This window comes from Trichomonas vaginalis, chromosome IV (genome assembly GCF_026262505.1).
Source record: "Trichomonas vaginalis G3 chromosome IV, whole genome shotgun sequence".
In the NCBI taxonomy this organism is placed as follows: domain Eukaryota; phylum Parabasalia; order Trichomonadida; family Trichomonadidae; genus Trichomonas; species Trichomonas vaginalis.
Window position 1 is genome coordinate 2,954,544 of NC_067206.1, and position 20,066 is coordinate 2,974,609.

General features: G+C 34.2%; 8 protein-coding genes and 1 pseudogene across 9 annotated transcripts, besides 8 other annotated features; 6 read left to right on the forward strand and 3 right to left on the reverse strand.

The window, feature by feature from the left end:
• Window positions 1–366: 366 nt before the first annotated feature.
• On the forward strand, window positions 367–1,564 carry TVAGG3_0018140 (NTF2-like family; the record flags this gene model as incomplete). The annotated part of the gene is made up of 1 exon (XM_001311959.1): window positions 418–1,398. One exon carries the CDS (start codon window positions 418–420, stop codon window positions 1,396–1,398), a length of 981 nt encoding a protein of 326 aa, XP_001311960.1.
• A 53-nt stretch (window positions 1,565–1,617) lies between these two features.
• Window positions 1,618–2,819, reverse strand: TVAGG3_0018150 (STKc MAPK domain-containing protein; the record flags this gene model as incomplete). Its single annotated transcript, XM_001311960.1, has 1 exon — window positions 1,748–2,818. One exon carries the CDS (start codon window positions 2,816–2,818, stop codon window positions 1,748–1,750), a length of 1,071 nt encoding a protein of 356 aa, XP_001311961.1.
• Window positions 2,820–4,227: 1,408 nt separating this feature from the next.
• TVAGG3_0018160 (protease family) lies at window positions 4,228–4,866 on the reverse strand (the record flags this gene model as incomplete). Its single annotated transcript, XM_001311961.1, has 1 exon — window positions 4,228–4,866. One exon carries the CDS (start codon window positions 4,864–4,866, stop codon window positions 4,228–4,230), a length of 639 nt encoding a protein of 212 aa, XP_001311962.1.
• Window positions 4,867–4,914: 48 nt separating this feature from the next.
• On the forward strand, window positions 4,915–5,859 carry TVAGG3_0018170 (phosphatidylinositol-3,5-bisphosphate binding; the record flags this gene model as incomplete). The annotated part of the gene is made up of 1 exon (XM_001311962.1): window positions 4,915–5,859. The coding sequence occupies one exon, from the start codon at window positions 4,915–4,917 to the stop codon at window positions 5,857–5,859; it is 945 nt and encodes a 314-aa protein (XP_001311963.1).
• A 127-nt stretch (window positions 5,860–5,986) lies between these two features.
• Window positions 5,987–6,175: a mobile genetic element.
• Window positions 6,176–6,277: 102 nt separating this feature from the next.
• Window positions 6,278–6,711: a mobile genetic element.
• Window positions 6,278–6,711: a terminal%2Cinverted (terminal inverted repeat of MuDR-N3_TV transposon ID:TVAGG3_0018190).
• Window positions 6,712–8,693: 1,982 nt separating this feature from the next.
• Window positions 8,694–11,641, reverse strand: TVAGG3_0018200 (annotated as a pseudogene). The gene has a single exon. A coding segment is annotated over exon 1 (2,948 nt).
• Window positions 11,642–11,805: 164 nt separating this feature from the next.
• Window positions 11,806–12,361: a mobile genetic element.
• Window positions 12,362–13,134: 773 nt separating this feature from the next.
• Window positions 13,135–13,352: a terminal%2Cinverted (terminal inverted repeat of MuDR-N3_TV transposon ID:TVAGG3_0018220).
• Window positions 13,135–13,389: a mobile genetic element.
• Window positions 13,390–13,755: 366 nt separating this feature from the next.
• Window positions 13,756–13,992: a mobile genetic element.
• Window positions 13,756–13,992: a terminal%2Cinverted (terminal inverted repeat of MuDR-N3_TV transposon ID:TVAGG3_0018230).
• Window positions 13,993–14,321: 329 nt separating this feature from the next.
• On the forward strand, window positions 14,322–14,840 carry TVAGG3_0018240 (uncharacterized protein; the record flags this gene model as incomplete). The annotated part of the gene is made up of 1 exon (XM_001324637.1): window positions 14,322–14,840. One exon carries the CDS (start codon window positions 14,322–14,324, stop codon window positions 14,838–14,840), a length of 519 nt encoding a protein of 172 aa, XP_001324672.1.
• A 39-nt stretch (window positions 14,841–14,879) lies between these two features.
• Window positions 14,880–15,542, forward strand: TVAGG3_0018250 (uncharacterized protein; the record flags this gene model as incomplete). Its single annotated transcript, XM_001324638.1, has 1 exon — window positions 14,880–15,542. One exon carries the CDS (start codon window positions 14,880–14,882, stop codon window positions 15,540–15,542), a length of 663 nt encoding a protein of 220 aa, XP_001324673.1.
• Window positions 15,543–16,247: 705 nt separating this feature from the next.
• Window positions 16,248–17,612, forward strand: TVAGG3_0018260 (bifunctional inhibitor/lipid-transfer protein/seed storage 2s albumin superfamily protein family; the record flags this gene model as incomplete). The annotated part of the gene is made up of 1 exon (XM_001324639.1): window positions 16,248–17,612. The coding sequence occupies one exon, from the start codon at window positions 16,248–16,250 to the stop codon at window positions 17,610–17,612; it is 1,365 nt and encodes a 454-aa protein (XP_001324674.1).
• Window positions 17,613–17,836: 224 nt separating this feature from the next.
• On the forward strand, window positions 17,837–19,765 carry TVAGG3_0018270 (bifunctional inhibitor/lipid-transfer protein/seed storage 2s albumin superfamily protein family; the record flags this gene model as incomplete). Its single annotated transcript, XM_001324640.1, has 1 exon — window positions 17,837–19,765. The coding sequence occupies one exon, from the start codon at window positions 17,837–17,839 to the stop codon at window positions 19,763–19,765; it is 1,929 nt and encodes a 642-aa protein (XP_001324675.1).
• Window positions 19,766–20,066: the final 301 nt, after the last annotated feature.

Genomic DNA, 20,066 nt, shown 5'->3' on the forward strand with positions numbered 1-20,066 from the left:
TGCCGTGGGCTCATATAAGAGTAGGTATCACTTATTTTGTCAATCAATATGTAAGTTAAAAATTAGATTTGATCTCACAAGTTTGTGTTTATATTGAGTTTCTGCAATCATGAGTAATCCTCTAAGTTCTACAGATTATACAACTACTCTCACATTTTAGTTGGACATATGAAATTTTTCATTTGAAATTCAAGATATGTATTTTAAGAATGGTAAAGGAATTTAAAATTAAATGAACAATTTTAGCATGATTGTCAACTTGTTTGACCTTTTTTCGATGTTTTGAAATTTGTAAAAAAAATCCTATTCAATGGATGGTTTTGTAAGGATAAAATAAGTGGATGCTGAATGTAGATATAATTTTTAATAAATTTTTGCTTAGAACCTATTTTTTTCTCCTCCAAAGTTGATCGGCCAATGATTTCGACGCTTTCTCAGCACGGTGGATTCAGCGGAGTTCGTTATGCTTCTGTATTCACGAACTTCATGGATAACATCGGACGCAATCTCTCTGAAAATCAAGAAGTTACGACATGGATGAACGGATTAAAGAACGATCCACTTGTCAAACTTACAGCCGGTGTAGTAGAAGAAGCTGCATTTTATGGCAAAACAGCTCTTAATGCAGGTACTGCTATTACTAAAGTTGCTGTATGGCCAATTACATACCCATTATCATTTATCATCAAAAAAAATCCATACACTTTGGTTCCTTGCCCATTCCCAGCTGCTCAAGTCTCCTTCGAGGTTGAGTCTAAGGGTGATTTGGTTCTTAGAAAGCAAAACTTAATCGAAAAATTCATTTACAAACTCAAAAACGTTAAAAATGCCGCATCTGTTTCTAAAAATGCATTCATTAGAGTTCCATTCCAAGCATTAGCTAACGCAAGCTCAGTTGTTGTAAGCAAATTAACTCAACCAAGTAAAGAACAGTTAGTACAGATGTCAATTCAAATGTACTACCCAACATTCACAATTTCAGAGTTCAAGCAGTGGATAGAGAAGTCATTCCTCCCTGTTCTCCTTGAAAGATACCTTCGTGGCAACATTAAACAGCTCGAAGAGCTTACATCACAGCAAGTTGCCAAGGAAAGACAATTAGCTGTCGTCCAATTCCTCTCAAACCGTCTCATCATCCGTACAAAACTCCTTTCTATTACAGATGTCGATATTATGGGATTCGACTTTACAAACAGAATGCCATCTATCCTTGTCAGGTGCTCGGCCGATCATACAAACGAAGTCATCACAATGAACTCCGGAACAATCGTTGAAGGCGGTCCACAAGACATTTGCCACACAGACTTCCTTGTTGTCCTTACAATTGATGCATCTAAGGATACACCTCGCTGGATAGCTTCTGAGCTTCGTCCTGATAGCACAAGTAACAGAATTTAATTTATAGAATATATTTATGAATTTTATTTTTAAACTATACATTTTTATTTAACTTTGGTCTTGAGATTTAGTATTTTACCCTCTTTTTACCTAAAATGTTTGAAATTTTTTGAAATTTTTCAATAAAACTTCAATATTAGTACTAATTGGCATGTTTTCAGTGCATACACCTAATAATATTCAAAATTTCTGTGGTGATTTTAGGCAGTAATAAAATAATTAAGATATTTTATTTTGTATCTAAAAAATTGTCATTCAATAAGATGAAAAATTTAAAAGATATTTAATATTTTAATATTCCATAGATAAATCTTTTCTTATGCGCCAATAATAAAAAAAAATCTTCGATTTACTCGAATTTTGGATGGCGCTTCAATATCTCTTTCCACATTTCCATTTTGAGCTCTTCAACAGTAACATCTTGTCTTTCGAAGTCGAATTCCTCGAATGGGAAGCCAACTGGTTCATCGAAAGGATCGTGAAGTTTGACGACGAATGGGTGCTCCAAGGCCTCTTCAACTGTCATTCTTTCGTTCGGATTCCACTTGAGGAGTCTGTCAATAAAGTCGATTTCTTCTGGATTATATGTTTTTCCTTGGAATAACTCCTCCCATGGAACCTTTGTCTGCGGAGGAAGTTGCTGCATAAATCTGTAGGCTTTCTGGTTTGTGCATCCCTCGAGGTCTTTGTCTGTTGGAGAACCAAGAATCTGTGTAATAAGTTCTAACTGGTTACGAGTGGAAGTTCCACGGAAAAGTGGATGGCGAAGAACAAGCTCTGCTGTAATGCAGCCAACGCTCCACATATCCATTGGAGCACCGTATGTATCGTAATTAAGAAGAACTTCTGGAGCACGGTACCATCGGGTAGCGACATATTCTGAAAGGAACTCTTGTGGTTCATCTGGTTCGGAAATACGTGCAAGACCAAAATCTGCAATTTTTAGATCGCAATCTGAGTTCAAAAGTAAGTTGGATGGCTTTAAATCACGGTGAAGAATGTTTGCGGAGTGAAGATATTTAAGTCCACGAAGTAACTGGTAAATAAAATATCTGTGGTGTTCTACAAGGAGTGGTTGTCCACTATTAATAATTTGACACATATCTGTATCCATTAAATCCATCACGATAGCTAATCCTTTGAAGTTTTCGTAATCAGGTAAGCAAGAGATATCAACAAGATTTGTAATATTTTCATGATTAAGTTGTGATAATATTTTGACTTCACGCAAGCAGCGTTTGGCATCAAGAGGTGATTCAAAAACACGATCAACATGTTTGACAGCAACTTCTTTGCCTGTTGCTTTTTCTATGGCGGCAAAAACAACGCCATAAGCACCGCGACCGAGTGTCTTAACGAATTTGTAGCGGCCTTGAGTCTCTTTATTAACAAGATCCTCCGTAATTGGGGGTCTATCCATCTTGTTAAGAATTGTAAATAAATGGAATTTACAATTCCCTTCAATTTTTGCGCAGAATTGAAGATGATAATATCCTCGAAATTAATCTGAAAAATATGCTTCCAATAATGTAGCAATCAAGTTTTCATTGTTAAGCAGATGATAGTAGCATTTTTGAATTTATTGTTTTTATGATTTTGCTAGCCATGCTTTGAAAGCATGCGAAACAATCAAAAAAGATTGTGATTGTATCAGGAAATCAATGAGTGAAACACTTTTCTTATGAATACATGAAAGTTTTAATACAAACAATGTTTATATAATGAACTACAAGATAATATGGTACAATTTTACGTATTTGTACTACTGCACAAATACTGGACGTATGATTTGTGAGTTAAAGAGAAAATAATATTAAAGTATATTAATATTCATCACCTGATGATAACAGATGCAGAATAAGGTAAAGATAAATGCCTATCGGATTGATATTGTGGTTTTCGCATCAAAATTTCTGGATAATCAACATGAATTCAAGAAAATAACAATAACAACATGTATATATTGCAAAAACAGAGTGTGTTCTGTGTAAATTTTAATTTATGAGATCTGAATAATGTCCATAACGTTTCAAAAATCTCTCCAAACTGGGAGATCATTAAATCTTCGATATTTTCTTGAAATGTCTGCTTTTGTTTTACCATTCTTGGAAAATATCGAATTGTTGTCGTATATAGCCTGAAAATTCTTTCCATATTTTTTCAAACCAAGATATAAAGCAACTAATTCTTCATCAGTCCATATGATATCGGTTGTATTCTCGTTTACGCGTTTTGGTTTGATGTATTTCGTTTCAAATTTTATCGGATATTGTGGATTGATTTTATCATGTGCTACATATTCTGAATATGCAGAAAGCGTGTCTCTATATCGAAATTCTTGAGCAGGAAGTGTTTTTGTAAACTCCATAATGGCTTCTTTCGATTTTGACATTTTTCGATTTATGAAAACTGACAAAATATTATTGTGATAACCAAGAAGACTCCTATTTGATAAGCACAATGTCGAGCATTCGAACTCAGTTCGGCTAACTTTTTCAGCACATTCAGCACTCTTAATTTGGATCAATTTTATACTAAAATAAAAAAAAATTGGAAATGAGCAAACTCAAAAAGATATTGTTTACAATTATTTATAGTGCAATGTCTTATATGCTTTTGGAGATGTTAGGTTAGATGTTTTGGATTAAACATCTCGATATAAATGAGAAACAAATCAATTCTCTTCTGTGATTAAGATCTAAAGGGAGATAATGCAATGCTTCAAGCAATGTGTGTCATATAAAAGCAAAATCAATCAGATATAAGGATTTGAAAACCTTTTCAAATATGAATGAAATGTATGGTTATCTGAAGAATGAAATATACTGACTATATCATGTATTTTGATGTGAAGTCTTCTCGAAGTTGAGACACTAATTTTTGTGATATATTTTGCTTAATGTTTTCTAAATCCATATTTTTTGCTACATATTCGATAATAGCAACTACAAATAGTCCACAATCGTATGAATTATCCTGTTGGGGAGATCTTGGTGCGAAGAATTTAAAACTTGAAACTCCGTAATAGTTACAAAGTTGTTTGCAGACGGATTTTGCCATTCTTGTTGCCGTTCCACCTATTGAATCGAAATGATAGAAGAAATTTATTTCATTAGGTGAGAATTGTGTATCCCATATTACTAAACTCCAATGGGATCCTTGATCATTCCCAAATCCACCATCATTAAGTGGTAGGAAGACGTATTTGGAATTAAAAACGTTCCAATATTTGATTATATCTAGAACCATGGATTTATCAATAAATCTTACTAATTCGAGTGTATTTGGTGGATAAAACATGAAGTTTTTATGATTCTCTTCGATTTCTTTTTGATATTTGATTTCGATTTTTCTTCCTGCTAAATAAAGTAGTGTATCATTAATCCACTCGCAACTCTTAAGTCTATCAACATCAGATTCATAAACTGAAATGTTCTCGAATGAATAAATTACCTTTTTCTTGCTCATTTCAAGGTTCTAAAATCAAAAAAGTGACAAAATTTTATAAAATCTATCATGGAATCTATGACAACATGCATCAAGTTTTCAAGTGATGGAAATGCGATTGCAGTTGGCCTTCCACACTCAGCAAATGTCTATAGTACTAATCCATTAAAGAGAATCTATAGTAAAGAATTTGTCAATTTTACAATTAGTAACATTGCATACTCAACAGAAAACAATATATGTGCTGTTTCATGCTATCCTATGGTTGGTGATAAATTAAAACGAAAAATTTATTTAATTAACATACAAACAGGAGCTGTTGACGAAAAACTCGAATTTTACGATGAAATTACGAATATCATAATACTAAAGGACTATATTCTTATTATATTAACCAAAATGATCTGCCTGTATGATTTAAACCTCAATTCTCCGAAATTTAATACAATTACAAGCCAAAATACAAACGGAGCAGGGGATATTATTGTTACTGAACAAGCTCAGAAAATGGCTATTTGTGGATTGAAAGACGGAGATATGAAAATTATGACGATTCAAAAAGAACAAGATCCTATTATTGTCAAAGCGCATCAACACCCAATTACAAATATTAAATTTAACAAAGATGCTACATATATTATTACTTCTGGCCAAACCGGAACGATAATTCATCTTTTTGACGCCAATACAGGATCATTACTTGGTCTTTATCGTCGTGGAACTCTTCCACAAAACATTCTTTCCATTGCTTTTGCTTCTGATAGCAGTAGAATTGCAGCTTTGAGTGCTTCAGGAACCTTGCACATGTTTGACGCTTCTGTGAGGATAACTGATCCTATGGAAAGTCCTCGTGCAGTTGCAACTTTAAAGCTTGATCAATGTCAGCAAGCGAAAATATTATTCAATCATGATCAACTGTTTGTTCTGTTTTCGACAGGGCATATGTATATTTTTAAGTCCACCCATGAGAATATTCTAGAATACTCTTCCAAAGTGTTTGTATTAGCTCATTAATTCTTTCAATAAAATGTCATTTGTTATACAATAACTTTTATTATGAAGATCTGCATTATTTGTTTTTTATCTGTGCGAAACAATCATTCGATTGGCATCAGATGGGCAAAATGTTTGACGCAAAATTGGGTCATTATTGATTTTGTAATTTAATCGTTATCGTCTTTTTCTAAACGTGCATTTTTTGCTTTCGGAGCTATTGAACATACATTGGCCCTTACCAGCAATTGAAAACTATTTTTCATTATCAACAATTACATTACTCCGAGTTATTCATCAATCAATGAAAATCGATATATAGTCCATACTTCAATTTACAATATTGGCAAGTCCAATTTCACTTGGCATATTTAACTCATATAGAAAAACCAGTTGGAATCGGCAAAATTATCTTTAATTCCATACATAAGAAAAAAAAGGCGGAGGTTTTTGTGATATGGAAAAATGTTAGTTGCTCAATTATCTCACTATTGGATGGACTTTTATCGAGCGAAATTTTGGCTGTAAAGACAATTCTGATATTGGTAACATGGTGATAAGAACAAATAGTCAGTTTGCATGGTTTATGATGAGATAATTTCGATTTAAAAAAAATATAAAAATTGATTTTAATGAGCGATTATATTTGAATATGCTCTCCTAATTTGAAGGAACTGGTTAAATCATGAATTGATCATGAATAATTTTTTTTCAAAATAACAATTATAATTTCATATTCATTATAAGTTGAAAATATATCATAAAGACTTTATGAATGATAAATTCCTAAAAAACAAGTTAGTTTGTTTCTGAAAATAATAATAATAAAAACCAATTTAGACCCAATAATTTTTGGCGGGATAATTGAGATGTTACGATTGAATTAAAAAAAAAAGCGGTAATACATTTTTACAATGATGAAGAGGCTGGCAACCTCTGAGTCAAAGCACTTGTTAATGCAATGATGAAGAGGCTGGCAACCTCTGAGTCAAAGCACTTGTTAATGCAATGATGAAGAGGCTGGCAACCTCTGAGTCAAAGCACTTGTTAATGCAATGATGAAGAGGCTGGCAACCTCTGAGTCAAAGCACTTGTTAATGCAATGATGAAGAGGCTGGCAACCTCTGAGTCAAAGCACTTGTTAATGCAATGATGAAGAGGCTGGCAACCTCTGAGTCAAAGCACTTGTTAATGCAATGATGAAGAGGCTGGCAACCTCTGAGTCAAAGCACTTGTTAATGCAATGATGAAGAGGCTGGCAACATCTGAGTTAAAATACTTTTCCAGTGTGGGAGTAATTTGAAAAAAAAAAATTTAGTTCATATATTGAAAAAAACAAAAGTAAAAATTAAAGTTTATAGGTTGTGTTTTGATGAGCTAATTGTTTAAGATATTGTAGTTCTAAAGAAAATTGGAGTTTCGAGAAAGTTTCTCGACAGAGGAAACTTTCATATCGAATGTTGCCTCTGTCGAGATGTATGTGACAGGCAAAGTGCAATCACCTATCAATATTGCACTTTGCCTGTCAAAAGTTCTTCGCATCTCTTGAGGTGTGAGGAAGTTTCTCGACAGAGGAAACTTTCATATCGAATGTTGCCTCTGTCGAGATGTATGTGACAGGCAAAGTGCAATCACCTATCAATATTGCACTTTGCCTGTCAAAAGTTCTTCGCATCTCTTGAGGTGTGAGGAAGTTTCTCGACAGAGGAAACTTTCATATCGAATGTTGCCTCTGTCGAGATGTATGTGACAGGCAAAGTGCAATCACCTATCAATATTGCACTTTGCCTGTCAAAAGTTCTTCGCATCTCTTGAGGTGTGAGGAAGTTTCTCGACAGAGGAAACTTTCATATCGAATGTTGCCTCTGTCGAGATGTATGTGACAGGCAAAGTGCAATCACCTATCAATATTGCACTTTGCCTGTCAAAAGTTCTTCGCATCTCTTGAGGTGTGAGGAAGTTTCTCGACAGAGGAAACTTTCATATCGAATGTTGCCTCTGTCGAGATGTATGTGACAGGCAAAGTGCAATCACCTATCAATATTGCACTTTGCCTGTCAAAAGTTCTTCGCATCTCTTGAGGTGTGAGGAAGTTTCTCGACAGAGGAAACTTTCATATCGAATGTTGCCTCTGTCGAGATGTATGTGACAGGCAAAGTGCAATCACCTATCAATATTGCACTTTGCCTGTCAAAAGTTCTTCGCATCTCTTGAGGTGTGAGGAAGTTTCTCGACAGAGGAAACTTTCATATCGAATGTTGCCTCTGTCGAGATGTATGTGACAGGCAAAGTGCAATCACCTATCAATATTGCACTTTGCCTGTCAAAAGTTCTTCGCATCTCTTGAGGTGTGAGGAAGTTTCTCGACAGAGGAAACTTTCATATCGAATGTTGCCTCTGTCGAGATGTATGTGACAGGCAAAGTGCAATCACCTATCAATATTGCACTTTGCCTGTCAAAAGTTCTTCGCATCTCTTGAGGTGTGAGGAAGTTTCTCGACAGAGGAAACTTTCATATCGAATGTTGCCTCTGTCGAGATGTATGTGACAGGCAAAGTGCAATCACCTATCAATATTGCACTTTGCCTGTCAAAAGTTCTTCGCATCTCTTGAGGTGTGAGGAAGTTTCTCGACAGAGGAAACTTTCATATCGAATGTTGCCTCTGTCGAGATGTATGTGACAGGCAAAGTGCAATCACCTATCAATATTGCACTTTGCCTGTCAAAAGTTCTTCGCATCTCTTGAGGTGTGAGGAAGTTTCTCGACAGAGGAAACTTTCATATCGAATGTTGCCTCTGTCGAGATGTATGTGACAGGCAAAGTGCAATCACCTATCAATATTGCACTTTGCCTGTCAAAAGTTCTTCGCATCTCTTGAGGTGTGAGGAAGTTTCTCGACAGAGGAAACTTTCATATCGAATGTTGCCTCTGTCGAGATGTATGTGACAGGCAAAGTGCAATCACCTATCAATATTGCACTTTGCCTGTCAAAAGTTCTTCGCATCTCTTGAGGTGTGAGGAAGTTTCTCGACAGAGGAAACTTTCATATCGAATGTTGCCTCTGTCGAGATGTATGTGACAGGCAAAGTGCAATATTGATAGGTGATTGCACTTTGCCTGTCACATACATCTCGACAGAGGCAACATTCGATATGAAAGTTTCCTCTGTCGAGAAACTTCCTCACACCTCAAGAGATGCGAAGAACTTTTGACAGGCAAAGTGCAATATTGATAGGTGATTGCACTTTGCCTGTCACATACATCTCGACAGAGGCAACATTCGATATGAAAGTTTCCTCTGTCGAGAAACTTCCTCACACCTCAAGAGATGCGAAGAACTTTTGACAGGCAAAGTGCAATATTGATAGGTGATTGCACTTTGCCTCTCCAAACTCTCAAATATGCTTCTCACCATACATCAAACGGGCAAATTTCTCCTTAAATTTCTCTTTATTTGAAAGGTTTTCAACAAAGCTATACCTTAAAAATCTGTGCTTGTTATATCTGATCATTTGTGTGTTAGGGGAGGTAAATTTATTCCACTAGAGCAAATTTTTTCCGAGGTTTCTCATCGAATGAGAAACCTCGGAACAACTCTTCAATAGTGTAATGAATTTGTGGTATTTGTCCTGCAAACAGCGAGAGAACTTGTCTGTAATTCGTTTATGATGAAGTTATCTGGATGTCTCTCAGATGAGGAAGGAAGTCCAGAAAACTTCACCATAAGTTAATACTTGTGTATTTCTATGACTCTCTTCACGTCAGAGAATGTAAATTTACTCGAATAGGGCAAAGTTCTGCTCAAGTTTCTCATTTGATGAGAAACCTCGGAAGAACTTTGCCCTAAGGTAATGTATATGTGATTGTTGGCCCGCAGAGAAACAAGGAATCTGTTTGTATTTCGTTTATGGTGAAGTTCTCGGATGTTCTCTCAAATTATATGGAAAATCAAGATAACTTCACCATAATTTGTTGTAGTTGTGATTCTCTGGCTCTTTGCCGGCCAGAAAACTAGAAAATAGTTTATAGTGGGAGTATGCTCGATGAATACCTACTCACTAAAAATATACGTTATTTTTTGTTTTCCTATGGGAAAATAGTTTTGATTTTTATACTATCGTATGCTTTGTTATTGCATGAATTGTCTATTTTCTTAATAAAAACTCATTTTTCCGTGTGATTCTGAATCAATGCATTCCAAAAAAGCGTTTTCCGCCTTTGAAACGTGAAAACACACATTGCATGAAGAATCAGAGAAGATTTTCTAACTCGAAGAATTCCAAAAAAAAACCAATTATAGTTTTTTTATCGTGAAAAATTTACTTTTTAACTACGAAATTTTTAAAACGCGATTTTTTTGGAGATTTTTAGAAAATTCAAATATGATAGGCATGTGTTATTTTATGTGCTCTATGAGTTTATCAGCTTAATTTGGAGTTATTATCAAATTTCAATAAGTCTAAAAAATTGAAAGATAGAAAATCTTCTCTGATTCTTCATGCAATGTGTTTTTCACGTTTCAAAGGCGGAAAACGCTTTTTTGGAATGCATTGATTCAGAATCACACGGAAAAAATGAGTTTTTATTAAGAAAATAGACAATTCATGCAATAACAAAGCATACGATAGTATAAAAATCAAAACTATTTTCCCATAGGAAAACAAAAAATAACGTATATTTTTAGTGAGTAGGTATTCATCGAGCATACTCCCACTATAAACTATTTTCTAGTTTTCTGGCCGGCAAAGAGCCAGAGAATCACAACTACAACAAATTATGGTGAAGTTATCTTGATTTTCCATATAATTTGAGAGAACATCCGAGAACTTCACCATAAACGAAATACAAACAGATTCCTTGTTTCTCTGCGGGCCAACAATCACATATACATTACCTTAGGGCAAAGTTCTTCCGAGGTTTCTCATCAAATGAGAAACTTGAGCAGAACTTTGCCCTATTCGAGTAAATTTACATTCTCTGACGTGAAGAGAGTCATAGAAATACACAAGTATTAACTTATGGTGAAGTTTTCTGGACTTCCTTCCTCATCTGAGAGACATCCAGATAACTTCATCATAAACGAATTACAGACAAGTTCTCGCTGCTTTTGCAGGACAAATACCACAAATTCATTACACTATTGAAGAGTTGTTCCGAGGTTTCTCATTCGATGAGAAACCTCGGAAAAAATTTGCTCTAGTGGAATAAATTTACCTCCCCTAACACACAAATGATCAGATATAACAAGCACAGATTTTTAAGGTATAGCTTTGTTGAAAACCTTTCAACGAATGAGAAAGTTAGGAAAAACTCTACCTTATAAGATCAACTATAGAATTCATAGCTCTTTGAATACTAGGAAACATTAATGCAGTAGTTTAAGGCAAAGTTTTTCCGAGATCTACGAAGGATAGAGAGATCTCGGAAGAACTTTGCTCTGCACAAGTAATTTCAGAATCTATGGTCCTCTAAGGACCAGAGGACGGTAATGTAAAAGAATGATGTCAATAGCAGATAAATAATAGCCTTAGAAGTTCAATACGTGCACAGTTTGACTACATTGCCCTAGTAGTTAGACTGTACAGGTATTGTACTTCTGGCCTAAAAAATCCTCATTGAAGACAATAGGTAGAAACTCAAATTGTTGATAAATATCCCAAAATATCATAAGAGAGCCCATTATTGTTACCTGGCTCCTTCCTGGCTTTCAAAGTCTGTAAACGAGAAGTCTTGGCTCTTGTGGTAATTGCTTCCAAGAGGTTTACTCAATTCGAGTAAAACTATAAACCCTGTAACTGACATGTACTTCCTTGAATGGGCATTAAAAGTAATTTAACCTAACGAATAGTAACATGACTCTCGTAAACGAAAAAGAGAATTTGACGCAGTCAAATCCTCTCTCTCAAAAAGTGGACTTTACATGGCAAATTTCAAATGCATGTAAGGTCCACTTTGATCAGTTTCAGGATGGAATTGGAGGCCATGAGGTACTGACATTGCATCAGTATCTCATAGCCTCCAATCCCTTCAAAAAATGGGAGAAACTTTGGTCGAATAATTTAACATTCGGCCAAAGTTTCTCCCATAATTAATGAGAATGAAAGGGTAAGAGGCATATAGGGTCACTATATACCTCTTACCCTTTCATTTTCATTTGGAGGTCAACAAACCCGGAGTTAATTGCAAACAATTAACTCCAAATTTGTTTATGTTAAGGAAGGAATTGGAGGGTAAGAGGTACATAGTATGAATATGTACCTCTTACCCTGCAATTCCTTCTAGAAATTCCAAAACTTTGGGTTAATTGCAAACTATTAACCCAAAGTTTTGGAACTTTCAAGTGGAGATGGAAGACTTTGGGGTATATATTAATATAATATACCTCAAAGCCTTCCATCTCCACTACAAATGTGAGAAACTTTGTCCGAATAGTTTAACATTCGGACAAAGTTTCTCCCATCTTTCAATGTAATTGCTACCTGTGAGGTACTGACTTGAAGTCAGTGCTTCACAGGTAGCAATATCCAAAAATTTAAAAACATTTTATCAGTTCGTTAGAGAACTAGAGCCTCCTAGGTACTGAACCAGAATCAGTGCCTAGGGGACTCTAGCGATCTATATAAATCTGAGAAACTTTGAGGAAATTGTTCGACATTTCCTCAAAGTTTCTCAGCAATTTAGCGAGGAATGTTCGTTATCGTGTAGATATTTATAATATATACATGATAACAAACATTCCCCGCTAAAAGATGTAAAATCTTATAAGAAATAATTGCAAAAGAATAACAAATTGCAACAAATTTTATATGAAACTGAACCTTATGAGGTAGTGATTCAAGATCACCGCCTCATAAGATTCAGTTTCAATCTCAAGTATCTCAAAAGTAAGGCTCTATTTTTTGCCATGTAAAGTATCACTTTACTGTCAAGCCGTTTTTATCGTTTTCGTTTACAACATGACCACTATTTTGATGACTAAGAAATGTAATTCATCAAATTGGCAGTTCGATGAATAATACCATGCAATCAACAACTGGTTTGTTACAATTTGGCTTGATTCATCAAATTGGCGGTTTGATGAACCGAATATTGTAATCCAGACTAGGTCAGTTACAATTTGGCTTGATTCATCAAATTGGCGGTTTGATGAACCGAATATTGTAATCCAGACTAGGTCAGTTACAATTTGGCTTGATTCATCAAATTGGCGGTTTGATGAACCGAATATTGTAATCCAGACTAGGTCAGTTGCTTGTTGGTCATAGATAATAATGACACCTTTCAGTTTTTGTTAAACATCTCAATTATCCCGCCAAAAATTATTGGGTCTAAATTGGTTTTTATTATTATTATTTTCAGAAACAAACTAACTTGTTTTTTAGGAATTTATCATTCATAAAGTCTTTATGATATATTTTCAACTTATAATGAATATGAAATTATAATTGTTATTTTGAAAAAAAATTATTCATGATCAATTCATGATTTAACCAGTTCCTTCAAGAGTAGGTGACAAAAGTGCATACTCTTAAATTAACCTTAAATGTTGAGAGTAGGTGCCAAAAGTGCTTACTCTTAAACAACCCTCGGATTTCCGGGTGCAATCGTGACACACTTTCGTCTTTCGTAGGCAGTGGTGGTTGTTACAAAAGGTAACTTCGAATGTAGCGTGAAATCTGCAAAAAAAATTCTGAAATTTGAATGGAGAACACAAAAATTGAATAGTTTACGTCAATAAAAAAGAGAAAAATGAAGCCAATGTGTCTCGAACCTAGGACTTAGAGCAACAATCCCACTGTTTATAACATTACACTACATGCATCTCTCACATCAGTGAATGAGATCAACTATATGATAACTTTTTCCCCATTATATTCTTGTGGAAAAGTGACAAATAGCAACTTTGACCCTCTCTCGTTCCTTCAAATTAGGAGAGCATATTCAAATATAATCGCTCATTAAAATCAATTTTTATATTTTTTTTTAAATCGAAATTATCTCATCATAAACCATGCAAACTGACTATTTGTTCTTATCACCATGTTACCAATATCAGAATTGTCTTTACAGCCAAAATTTCGCTCGATAAAAGTCCATCCAATAGTGAGATAATTGAGCAACTAACATTTTTCCATATCACAAAAAACCTCCCCATGGAATTGTCTCAATTTTTTGAGATATTCATTTCTGAAAAAAAATTATCATCGAAATGGAATATATGCATTCTATAGAAGAATAAATGTGATAAAATTGTTTTCTCAAAAAAATTGAAGCTCATGATATTATTCTTACATCTCATAGTATATTAATAAAATATTTTTAATTATTTTTGTTTGAGACGATTATTTTGAATCATGAGTCAAATCTAAAATTGCTAGGTTTTATTCAATTCTTAATACACATTCTAGATTTATTTTACAATATTTTGCAACGTAAACTTTACAATTAATCAAAATCTATCGCAACATTCAAAATTTCTAAAATGTCGCGCTTGCTTCCACCTCTGGGATTTAAAGAACTAGAAATGAGAAAAACCGGGTGGGAGCGTAGAGGATCACTTCCCGTTGCTCCGACCACTCAGCTTTCCAAGACAGCAAATGTTACTGCCCGTCAACATTCTTTTAAAATGTCTGTGAAAACATTCAAAGATAAAATGATTCCACTACCAAAGACGAATATGTTCAAAGAAAAGATTGGTACATTAACTACTCGTTCAGAGTCAATCCCTGAAGATTTAAATCTAACATCACACACAGTGACCATCCAAATACATTCGAATCACGGAAATCAAACTAAGATCACTTGTTCCAGAATAGATATACTCGATATTAATTCGCAACCTATAAAATTAGAACAATACCTAATTGAACCAAATCGTATCAATTCGCCAGATTTGATAAATTTGTTTTCAGGCGAACTCGTTAAGAAATCTGAATTTCAGATATGGTCTGCGGAATGGCCTCCGAAAGGAAATATGATTGAAATTCGAGTTACTCTTTAAAAAGGACCGGAAGCAGCATTTATCCGGCATTGGCCAGATATGAAAACACTGGATGCTAATATGAAAGATATTGTTGTATTACAAGATGATATACCGGTATATAAAGGTACATTAAATGTTACAACTGGACATATTTTGAACATTAAGAAACCAGATAACGATGAAAATGCTCCTCATGATGTTGAAAAGCTTATCGAGCCTACTTTTGTAACTGATAATTACGGAATCATTCCATTTTTCAGAAGAACAAAGAAAGTTTCAATTAAAATTTGGTCGTCCTACAACAATTCCCCGAAGTGGGGTGTTTCTCACTTCAAACTTTTCGATTATCAAGGCAAAGAATTTGATTATCATCAAGGTATTACAATTCGAGTCGAAAATTCCGGTATTCTTGAGTCAATCGATTTGTTTAATAAGGATAATATTACTCAAGGCGATCTAAATCCAGGAACAGAAATTACCTTTAATTTTGAAAACTCTGTACATATCGGCGCAATGCTTATTTACAATTATTATGATGCCAATATAAAGGCGAACTATGGCATTTGTCACTGTTCTATTTATTTTAATCAACAACTTCAATGGGTTGGTAAGATTCCAATGAGAGTTTTCAATCAAGAGAAGTGGAAGCCAACAGATCCAATGCCAATATTCTTCGTTGACGGAGAAGGTCTTCAAGATAGAGTTTACGGTCAATTCTAATTTTATCATATATTTTGTTATGAATTTTACTACATATTTTGTTTGTTAAGTCTAATAAAAGTTATATATTTAATGATTAGTAATGCAATGTTTAATGAATAAGAATAAATCTTTCAAATTCAAACTCGCAAAGCTTTATTTAAGATACTGATATGATTTTACAATGTGGCATATTAAATTTAATAGCATCAATCAAATTTGCCATGTTAGATCAATATTGATATCAATATCCATCTTTCCTAGGGGAAAAAATATTTGGAGTCCATAATGCAGGCATTACTCGCGGGTTTAGCACATATGAAACAACTTCATTGCAATAGCAAAAACTTTCAAAAAAAGGGCCGAGTGGAGAATAATGTCACTTTTATAAATGCGTGGATACAATTTGAGTGACCAATTTCCCACAAATTAGTTAATATTCCTTCAGGTAATACTAATTATGGTTTCCAAAATTTAACGATAGAATTTGGAATATCCGAAATTTTTTTGCAAGTGTCTAAATTCAAATACTTATTGATAGAAAAGCGATGATGTGTTACTTTTTGAGTACAAATTTGAATTGCAATTCAATATTATTGCAAACTAGAAATTAGATACCATAATAGACGCTTATGTCCACATAAGATTTTAAGATTCGTGAGGAAATTTTCAATATAGTTTTTCAATATCAGAAAAAATGACGCGAAAGCGCGTCATAGTTGCATGATGTTTGGATTTCTGGTTTCCCTGAGTTTTTCTCAGGTCTATGAAGGCAGACAAAATTCAGCGATTAAACTTACAGCTGATCAAGAATATAATTTCCTTGAATGCCAATTCATTGAACTCGGAAGCGAATCAACAGAAAGTTCTCTATATCTTACAGGCGGATCAAGCAATCCATCAGTATTCATACTTGCAACTACGTTTTACAAATGCTTATCCAAGCAAGGTGGCTCAATGTCACTTTATGGAACAATGAATCTTCATATTTTGCTTTGTTGCATATCAGAATGTCAAGTTCCTTCCTCAAATATTGGTGCAATTGCACATGTTGAACTGAAACAGTCAAATCCGACCATTGAGTACGTTACTGCATCGCAATGTAGTAAAGGCCAATACAGTTTTAATCTCTTAACAAGTCCAATTCTTAAGAATGCCAATCTCTCAAAAAATGCACCTGATCATTCAACTGCATATGGTGTAATTTATATGGACAATAATGATAAAGAATTTTCATATGGCTACAAAATGTGTAACTTTATAGAAAACACAAGCCCATATTCAATTAATTATTTCTATCACACTCATACATTCACAATCGAACATTCAAATTACATTAAAAACAATGTGGCAAGTTATTCAATTGTTTACGCAAAATATAACTGGGAATTTACCATTACTAATTGTATTTTTGCAGACAATATTCATGACAACTCATATCTTGTTGAAAGGCACTGGACATTATCATCATATAAAGTAACAGTTAAAAACTGTCAAATTAGAGACACAAGTAGTAAACTATTCAGCTATGTAGAAACGCAATCTATTTCATCTAGTGTCGATGATATTGATTTATACACCTATTACGCAACAATTCTTTGCCATGCTGAAGTTCCATATCCAAGAAGATCTCAAACTTTCATGGAAACACCGATGAATACTTTTGCTGAAACTCCTTTTGTTACTGCTATTCAAACACCTGCAAATACTGCAGCAGTTACACCGAATGAAACGCCATTTGGAACACCATATGTTACAAACTATGAAACCCCATTCTCAACAATGGAATCAACACCACTTTTAACTGATTTCGAAACACCTTATCATACACCAGAGTTTACACCTCTTGTAACACCTTATTCAACAATGGAGAAAACTGCAGCTTTCACTCCGTTCGAAACAGCATATTTAACACCATGGAATACACCTTTTATTACAGATTTTGAGACACCAGTAATTACTCCTTTTGAAACAGAATTCGAAACACCTTATTTAACTGAATTTGAAACGCCATATTTAACTGAATTCGAAACGCCATATTTGACTGAATTCGAAACACCATATTTAACTGGATTCCAATCCCAGTTATAACTCCTTATTTAACAGAATTTGAGACTCCATATTTAACAGAATTTGAAACTCCTTATTTAACAGAATTCCAATCTCCAGTTATAACTCCTTATCTAACAGAATTCGAAACTCCATATTTGACTGAATCAGAAACGCCTTTCAACACAGCTTTTGAAACTACATTTACAACACCATATGGAACAGAATTCGAAACTCCTTATTTAACAGAATCAGAAACACCTGTCATGACAGAATTTGAAACTCCAATGTATTCTCCTTTAGAAACTGTTTTTGAAACTCCTTATTTAACTGAATCTGAAACACCTTATTTAACTGAGTTTGAAACTCCATTTGATACTCCATACATCACAGATGTCGATGCACCATTTAGAACAATGGATGAAACACCATTTGAAACTGAGTATGAGACTCCTTACTTAACTGAAGCAGAAACACCTGTTAATACTCCTTATTTAACTGAATTTGAAACCCCATATTTAACTGAATATGAAACTCCTTATTTAACTGAAGCAGAAACACCATTCTTAACCGAGTTTGAAACTCCATACTTAACAGAATCAGAAACTCCTTTTGAAACGGTATTTGAAACCTTTGCACAGACTCCTGTCGAAACGGTTGAAGGACAACCTGATGCAACAAATGCAGAAACAGCATATGAAACTCCTTTTGAAACTGCTGTTGATACTCCAGTTATTACACCATTCGAATCAGTATTTGAAACTGCATTTGAGACAATGCATCAAACTCCATTTGAAACAGTTTTCGAAACAGCATTTGAAACTCCATTCGAAACAAACTATGAAACACCTTTTGTTACTCCTTCAGAATCAGAACCCAGTACAGAAGAACCATTCGAAACACCACTTGAGACAGCATTCCAAACAGCATTTGAAACTCCAATTGAAACGGTATTTGAAACAATGCATTCAACACCTTTCATCACTGCTTTTGAAACAGTTTTCGAAACAGCATTTGAAACTCCATTCGAAACAAACTATGAAACACCTTTTGTTACTCCTTCAGAATCAGAACCCAGTACAGAAGAACCATTCGAAACACCACTTGAGACAGCATTCCAAACAGCATTTGAAACTCCAATTGAAACGGTATTTGAAACAATGCATTCAACACCTTTCATCACTGCTTTTGAAACAGTTTTCGAAACAGCATTTGAAACTCCATTCGAAACAAACTATGAAACACCTTTTGTTACTCCTTCAGAATCAGAACCCAGTACAGAAGAACCATTCGAAACACCACTTGAGACAGCATTCCAAACAGCATTTGAAACTCCAATTGAAACGGTATTTGAAACAATGCATTCAACACCTTTCATCACTGCTTTTGAAACAGTTTTCGAAACAGCATTTGAAACTCCATTCGAAACAAACTATGAAACACCTTTTGTTACTCCTTCTGAAAGTAGTATTGACAATCCTTCAGAACCAAGTACAGAAATTCCATTCGAAACTCCATTTGAATCAGCATTTCAAACCGCATTTGAAACTCCATTTATTACTGAGCATGTAACACCAAATGAAACTCCATTTATTACTCAGCACGAAACTCCAGTTGGAACACCTTTCGAAACAATGTATTTGACACCATTTGAAACATTTGCTATAACTCCTAGTGAAACGGCAGAAATAATTGTAATACCACCAGGAGAAAATCAAACATCAGAATCATCAAATCTAGAAGAATCATCAACAAAATCATCAAATCCAGAAAATCCAACATCAGAACCATCAAATCCAGAAAATTCAACACCAGAACCATCAAAGCCGGAAGAATCAAGTTCGAGTAAAGATGAAACAAGCGAATCACAAGATACCACTAAAACATCATCTAGTAAGAGTAGTTGGGTATATATAGTTGTTGGAGTTGTTTTGGTTATTGCAATTGTTGTTGGTGTTGCTGTTTTCTTAGTTTTAAGAAATAGAAAGAGTGATCCTGTTCAATTCTCATCTGATACAGCAGAAATTGAAAATGATCAACCAGAAACTCAAATTATTACTACAAATACAACCGGAGAAGAATTGGAAACACAAATTGATTACAATACAAATATGTTCCGTACAGAAACAGATGATATTTTCCAGCCTGGTGAAAACAATGATGAAGAGCCAGAAGAAAATGTAATATACTTATAATTTCACTCACATTTACTTGTGTATTGATAGATATTGTAAAGCGATTTATATTTAATTTATATTTCCGTTTATATTCAATTTTTGTGATAATTTGAGAATATATACGGATATAATTTTGAATATTCTTAATTCTTATACTTTTGTTTATGTATCTCCTCAAACCATACCATACTTATCTATTCGAAGACAATTATACATTTGAAACATTTGAAATAAAGCAAGTTTTCCAAATGATATAATTATATATAGTCAGAAGCCATGGTCAATGCCATGCATCATATGTAACCTATATTAGTGAAAT